At 37.2% G+C, this 7,966-nt stretch overlaps 1 protein-coding gene across 1 annotated transcript; it reads left to right on the top strand.

Annotated features, from left to right (window-relative positions):
• Positions 1-6,542: 6,542 nt before the first annotated feature.
• Positions 6,543-7,478, top strand: LOC127198013 (olfactory receptor 150-like). Its single transcript, XM_051155818.1, has one exon. The coding sequence runs from the start codon at positions 6,546-6,548 to the stop codon at positions 7,476-7,478; it is 933 nt and encodes a 310-aa protein (XP_051011775.1). The 5' UTR covers positions 6,543-6,545.
• The last annotated feature ends 488 nt before the right edge of the window (positions 7,479-7,966 follow it).

A 7,966-nucleotide genomic window follows, 5' to 3' on the forward strand; every position in this document is an offset into this window, starting at 1 on the left:
CTAACTGGCCCATAACAGGGCAATTTTCCTCTGTAGGAGTTAACCAGCTAAAGAGAGTTACCCACTTGTTTTCTGAAAAGGTTATTATTTTATGATCCCACCAGTGAGGCATTGTGATCCCACATTCTTTCTTTCTTTTTTCTTTTCTTTTTTTTTTTTTCCCTTCAGGTGACTCAAATTTTGATTTATTAAATAAAGTTTCCAAGTGAGAAAGAAAGATTAAATGTGAAACTAATGCCTGTTATTCCTGGAAAAGGTTAGTGTTGCAGACATAGGGCTGCATTTCTAGCACAGGCTGGCTGCTCAAGATCACCTAGAAAACTTAAACCACCCAACAACAGCCAGAGCCCAAAACACTGGCTTCCAGGTCTACTCATAGAGCTATTCTGCCAAAGATCCATACATGGGATATGAGTTTGACCATTTAGGATACAACATCTAGTGCTTTTCATGGAGAAGCCCAGGAAAAAGTGACTTGTTCAAGTCTTTTTAGGGATGAGAGTGGAAAGTGAGTAGAGAGAGGAAGTGAATGTGAGAACTGTGTCCTATGTTCAGTGCTCTACAGTTTGCTCATCAACTCTTCGTTTATTTTATGTTATTTAATTTTTTAAAATTTTATTAATTTATTCATATTACATCTCGATTGTTAGCCCTTCCCTTGTTTCCTCCCATTCTTCCCTCCCTCCCACTTCCCCCCTTCTCCCCTCCCCTGTGTCTGTGATTGAGGGAGACCTCCTCCCCCATATATGCTCTTAGAATATCGAGTCTCTTCTTGGTAACTTGCTACCCTTCCTCTGAGTGCCGCCAGGCCTCCCCATCCAGGCGACGTGGTCAGAAAAGGGGCACCAGAGTTCCTGTGAGAGTCAGATCTCGCTTGCCACTCAACGGTGGAGAGTATCATGTTCGTCGGCTAGGTCTTGGTTAGGGGTTCGAAGCTTACTGCCTATATTCTCCTTGGCTGGTGCCTTAGTTTGAGGAGGACCCCAGGACCCAGATCTGCCTGTCATGAAGTTCTTCTTGTAGGTTCCCAGGACCCTGTGGGTCCTACTATTTCCCCATTCTTCCATGCTACTCTCGCCTAAAGTCTCAATAGGATGTCCTCTCTTCTGACCCACTTTCTTGGTAAGTAAAGTTTTTCATGGTACGTATCGCTTGGACTAGTGTTTTGATATAAGTGAGTATATACCGTTTGTCTCTTTTTGCTTCTGGGTGAACTCACTCATTATGATAATTTCTGGATCAATTCATTTGTCCACAAATTTTGGGAAAAACTCAAATGACACCACATGTTGGCGAGGATGTGGAGAGAGAGGAACACTCCTTCATTGCTGGTGGGAATGCAAACTAGTGCAACCACTTTGGAAAGCTATCTGGCACTTTCTCAGAAAAATGGGAATAGGGCTTCCTCAAGACCCAGCTATCCCACTCCTTGGAATATACCCAGAAAATGCCCTACCACACAACAGGGACATATGCTCAACCATTGTTCATAGCTGCTTTATACATAATAGTCAGAACATAGAAACAGCCTAAGTGTCCCTCAATAGAAGAATGGACTAAGAAACTGTGCTACATTTACACTATGGAATACTACTTAGCTGTTATTTAATTTTTTATTTTAATTTACTCATTTGTACTGTTGGATTAAGTATAAGGCATTGTAAACAATAGGCAAATACTCTACCACTGAGATACATCTCTTGTCTTGTCTTGGTTGTATTATATTTTTTTATTAATTTATTCCTGTTACATCTCAATGGTTATCCCATCCCTTGTATCCTCCCATTCTTCCCTCCCTCCCATTTTCCCTTTATTCCCCTCCCCTATGACTGTTCCTAAGGGATATTACCTCCCCCTGTATATGCTCATAGGGTATCAAGTCTCTTCTTGGTAACCTGCTGTCCTTCCTCTGAGTGCCACCAGGTCCCCCTCCTCCAGGGGACATGGTCAAATGTGAGGCACCAGAGTACCTGAGAAGGAAAGTCATATCCCACTCTCCACTCAGCTGTGGAGAATGTTCTGACCATTGGCTTTTTGCTTTTTAAAAAATTATACTATAATAATAATATTTCTCCCTTCTCTTTTCTTCCATCCTAAGCCTCTCACACATCCTTCCTACTCTCTTTAAATTCATAGCCTCTATTTTAATTGTCATTATATGCATATAAGTATATGTTACACTTACATATTCCTAAATGTAATGTAGTCATTCAGTAATAATGATGTTACTCATATGTATGTTCTTTTTAAAAAGCTTTTGAGTTTTCCTACTGTTGCCATTATATTTCTGGATTTAGGACCATCTGCACACATATGGGCAGTCTCTCAGAGGCTGACTCACTTTAAAATAACTGACTTTCCTTTCACTAGTAGCAGTCAATAGTCAACAGCTCCTCAACTAAGAGTGAGAGTTCCATACTACCTCCTTCCTTCATACTTGGATCCTATCTATCTTGATTATGTACAGGCCCTGTGCATGCTGTCACAACCACCCTGAGTTCACTTGTGCACTACCATATTGCATATAGAAAGCTGTTTCACTGTGCTCATCCACTACCTGACTAATATAGTCTTTTTGCTCCCATTTCTGCAATGGCCCTTCAGCCTTTGAAGGAAGGCTATAATATAGATGTCTCATTTATATAGGGGAAGTTACAGTCTCTTATTCTCTGCGTATTATTCAGTCTAAGTTGCCATCTCCTGTGAAAAAGAGACCTGTCTAATGAGGTTAAAAGATGAATGCATGGGTATAAAGATGTCATTAGAAGTCAGTTTAATTCTAAGTCTGTTTAACATAACAAAATTAGTAGGTTATCTCTGAGAGACTATGGCCTGTCTGGCCATAGATTCTTGACCCCTATTTTGGTGTCAGTCATGACTTCTGTTTTGCAAAGCAGACCTTGAATTTCAGTGGATTACTCTCACAGCATTTGTGCCACTATTGCACCAGTGCACATATCCTGTCAGGCCAGTCATTATTGGACCTCACAGGGTTCACAGCTGAGTAATATTGAGGATGACTCCACTCCTGAAGAAATGCCCATAGAACTTTCTAGCACAATGAAAGCTAGCCAGTGGGAACAAATGTTCGAGGTCGGTACTTGCTAGGTTTTTGCCATGTTCTATGACTCAGATATGTAGTGTTTTCAGTATAGAGTCTTACCATCAAGTTCTGGAGGGTAACCAAGAGCAATGAAAACAGCCTGTAAATTTTAAGGGTCTAGAATACCCAAGTGATCAACGACTCCAAAACATTTAACCTGTTCCCAGCATTGATCTTTTTATCTGATAGTCCATGGTATCTAGGAGGCATAGTGCCTCATCCATTATGTGGTAACTCCACTTAAAATAACTCTCACTTGTGTGTATGTATAAATTTTAGGAGGATTCTGCGGTAGTACATTTCCATGTGACTTTTTCAAACGTCTTTACTGTTTGTCACTCCTCTTCATATTCCCTCCTCTATTCTGCCCTTCAATTCCCAACCCACCTAATCTTTCTTACTCCATTACTCCCTATATCCTCTTTATACTACCTGTGTTTTTATTGGTGGTTGGGAAAAGAACAGCAATGAAGAGAGATGAGCAAATATTTCTGTCATATAATATAGTCATTTGGGAATATGCCTCAGGATTACATATACTTAGATCATGTGGGAGATGCAGTTTTACTTTTTTTAAAAAATTACTATAAAGAAAACTTGAAAATAAAAATATCAAACACCAAAATTAACCAGATTCAAAGTCTGTATGACTTAATAAACTTATTTAACTTAGAACTGACATTCAAAATGGAAGCTGTAAAAATTCACACTCAATTTAGAGCAATGTATCCACCACCAAAAACAAACCAAGCACATTGTTTAGGTTTTTTGTTTGTTTTGTTTTTGTGTTTGATTTTGATTGTTTTGTTTTGTTTTGTTTTGTTTGAAACAAGGTTTCTCTGTGTAGTCCTGGCTGTCCTGCAATTCACTCAAACTTAGAAATTCATCTACCTCAGCGTCCCAAGTGCTAGGGTTAAAAGATTATTGCAACCAACCACTGCCCAACCATTAATAGCTTTTTAAGGAATCTCTACCATGATTTCCATAGTGCCTGCACTCCAAGCATAGGGAATAAGTGCTTCTCTTTTCCCACATATGAGCCAGCATTTGTTTGACCTTTTTGTTTATTGATTTCTTTGTGTTTCAATTTCAGCCATTGTCACTGAGGTAAAATGAAATCTCAAAGTGATTTAATGTGCATTTACCTGACAGTGAAGGGAGTATTAACAAATAAATATTTCTTGGCCATTTGTATTTCCTTTTGAGACCTCACTCTTGACTTTCACTCTCTAGTTTTTCATTAAGTATGAAAATGAATTTCATACTTATTTTCATTGAGTAGGTTAATACTTAACAATACTTCACAAGTTTTTGATGCATGCTGGTAATTTGTTTTTCTCCGATAAAAAAGTCAATACTCAACCTTGGTCATTTCTAGTTGGATTATTTATCATTAATACATCAGAGACTTGTGTGTCTACTATTAGTTTTTCCTAAGAGACAGTATTTTAAAATATATTCTCCAATTTGGGTGTTGTCATCTCAAATTGTAGATGGTGACTTTTAAAACATTTTTTTCAATTTTCATCTAGTTTAATTTTTTTCTATCATAGTTTCTGCTTCTGGCATCTTTATCCAAGAAACCATCTGCAGTTCCATGGTAATAAAGAACTAGTCATGTATTTTTATCCAATGTTGTTAGTTTGAGTTCTTACATTTAGTGATAGGACCCATTTTTGTTTTACTATGTTTGGAATATGACATGAGAGAGAAATAGTTGCATATTGATGTTTTCATATGCTTTAAACTGCTTGTCCACTTGGTGAAAATTCTTTCTATACTGAATTATTTTGAAGTATTTAAAATTATTCAATCATTAATGCATATACTGTTTCCAGCTAGCCAATTTCCTTTTATTTATTTGTGCATCTATATTTTGACAGTTCTGAAACAGTACGTTCTATTTTTATTTTAATTTTTTTTTTTTTGGTTTTTCTAAAGATTTTATTTTATTTTATTGGCATATACATTTGTATTATTACACATAAATTTTTAAAACTACATACAGCAAAAAGAACCACAAAACAATCAGGAATTATATAAATGTTACATTTATGGCTAATTTTGACTAATTGTATTTGGCAACCTCGCAGAAAACATCTTTCCTATCTTGGTGAGTCTAAAATTCTGAATGAAAATCAGTATCTATCATATCTCATCTCTATCAACTTAAAACACCTCTCTAGACCTAAAACATCTTAACTCCTAAACAGCTAAGCTTAATTGTAAGACTAAGCTATGTGGTCTTCAACCCCACAGTAAGTTTTACAGTGAGAAAGCTCAAAACCTCCCATTATGAGCAGGTGTGGTGACCTGCCTCTTCATCCCAGAGGCAGCTGGATCTCTTAAACTGTGATGATAACCTGATCTGCATGGTAAGTTACAGACCAGCAAGGCTTACATTACTAAACCCTGTCCCAAAAAAGTCCTTCAACTTTATTTGTCCTATTCAAGTTTCTTCCGATAATTCCATGTCCCTTATTTGTTTGTAGTGATTTTATGATCATTACATGCTAGAACAAAACTGAGATTTTTTTCACAAGAATGAAACTGCACTTGTATATCAGTTCAGAAAACACTGTTTTTTTCACACTGTTGAATCTTTTGATACGTAAATATGAGATGTCTTTATATGTCCTTCCATTTTACATGAAGCGTTATTTGTTAAACTGTGCTTATACTTGAAAGTGAAATCATTTTTATTTATTTCATTTAATTTACTCCTGTGTTTTATTATTTTTCACGACATTGCAGATAGATTTTTATGGTTGCATAGTTTTACCATTGATCTTAGGTGCCACCATCCTGATTACCTTGAATTAATTATGATAATTCCTTTTTTAGAATTCTTAAAATTTTGCCTATAACATAATCAATTTATATATATATATATGTTGTTTTATTCCTTACTGTTAAATTAAGATGAATTTTTCTTTATCATACAATGAAAAATAAGTATGCACAGTATACAAGTATGTTGTTCACTGCCTTGTAGAAAATCTTTCAGCCATTAACACTAAATATATAATTGATTATATTTGTCTATACAGGTGTGTGTGTGTGTGTGTGTGTGTGTGTGTGTGTGTGTTACTATGATTGTAACATAGAGAAACATTTTCTCTGGGAGAATTACAAATTAGGCCTGAAAAGTTCTTACAAAACTTCATTAAAACTACGAGATCTCTCTTTGGCTGTTCATATATGGATACTAATGAATTCCCATAGTGTAGTTCATGAGTAAGAATAGATATATTTTATATTTAATCTATATCCAAGTATTGCATTTTTGGACCTCTACAGTCTTCACTAATAAGATATAGAAGTAGCCATCAAGATGCATGACTGAAACTGCTTGAATTTGGTTTCACACTTCAGTACATGATAGTATAGGAGACGCCAGTCATAACTCTTTCTTCCTTTCCTACAGAAATTCTCAGAGAAAATGTTAACGGGAAACCACTCCACAGTGACTGAATTCATCCTTGCTGGATTAACAAACACAGCAGTACTACAGCTGCCTCTCTTCTTCCTCTTCTTCGGAGTCTATGCAGTAACGGTGCTGGGGAACCTGGGCATGATCATCCTGATCCTTCTCAGCTCCCACCTGCACACCCCTATGTACTTCTTCCTCAGCAGTCTGTCCTTCATTGACCTCTGCCATTCCACTGTCATTACTCCCAAAATGCTAGTGAACTTTGTGACAGTGAAGAACACCATCTCCTACCCTGAATGCATGACTCAGCTCTATTTCTTTCTGGTGTTTGTTATAGCAGAGTGTCACATGTTGGCTGCAATGGCATATGACCGTTATGTTGCCATCTGTAACCCCTTGCTATACAATGCTATGATGTCCTATCAAGTCTGTTCTGGGATGATATTTGGGGTGTATAGTATGGGTTTGATTGGGGCAACAGCTCACACAGTCTGCATGCTAAGAGTGCATTTCTGTAAAGCTGATGTAATAAATCATTACTTCTGTGATCTTTTCCCATTATTGGAGCTTTCTTGTTCCAGCACTGCTATCAATGAATTAGTAGTTCTATGCTTTAGTGCTTTTAATATTCTTTTCCCAACACTGAGTATTCTGAGCTCTTACATCTTCATTATTGCCAGCATCCTCCGGATTAAATCCACTGAAGGCAGGTCCAAAGCCTTCAGCACCTGCAGCTCACACATATCAGCTGTAGCTGTCTTCTTCGGGTCAGCTGCATTCATGTACCTGCAGCCATCATCAGTCAGCTCCATGGACCAAGGGAAAGTGTCCTCTGTGTTTTATACCATTGTCGTGCCCATGCTGAACCCACTGATCTACAGCCTGAGGAATAAGGGTGTCCAAGTTGCTCTAAAGAAGTTGTATGAAAAAAGTTTCTCATGAAGATTTTTTTCTTCCTCAAAATGTCATGAAGTTTTTCATCTCCTTTTATTATAGCTTCTCAGATTCTTGTGAGCTAGGTATTTCCTTTTTATTTTGTGTTATATTTTAGATGATAGGTCATTGTTTCTTTCTGATTTCTTGGGTAATTAAAGCCTGGAATACAGGTATTGTTAAGAACATGATGTACATATGTTTATATTTTAGGAATCTTCTGGAGTAGTAGTTTTTCAAAGGTTTTTGTTTTTTTTTTTTTTCAGAAAGTCTCTGATGTTTAATTGTCTTTCCCCATAGTCCCTGCCTGACCCTGTTCTCCTATCTCGTAAGTCATTTGAGCTGTTCTGTCCCTTTGTTGTGCATTCTTCCTTTATATCATCGAGTTCTGTCTTCCTGGACTTGAAAGGTTCTTCTTCCTGTCACACCTGCCTCTTCCCAGGAATCTTTGCATAAGAGCAGGTGGGAAGACCGTAATAACCAGAGATGGTGGGTGA

Source organism: Acomys russatus, chromosome 14 (assembly GCF_903995435.1).
Source record: "Acomys russatus chromosome 14, mAcoRus1.1, whole genome shotgun sequence".
NCBI lineage: Eukaryota > Metazoa > Chordata > Mammalia > Rodentia > Muridae > Acomys > Acomys russatus.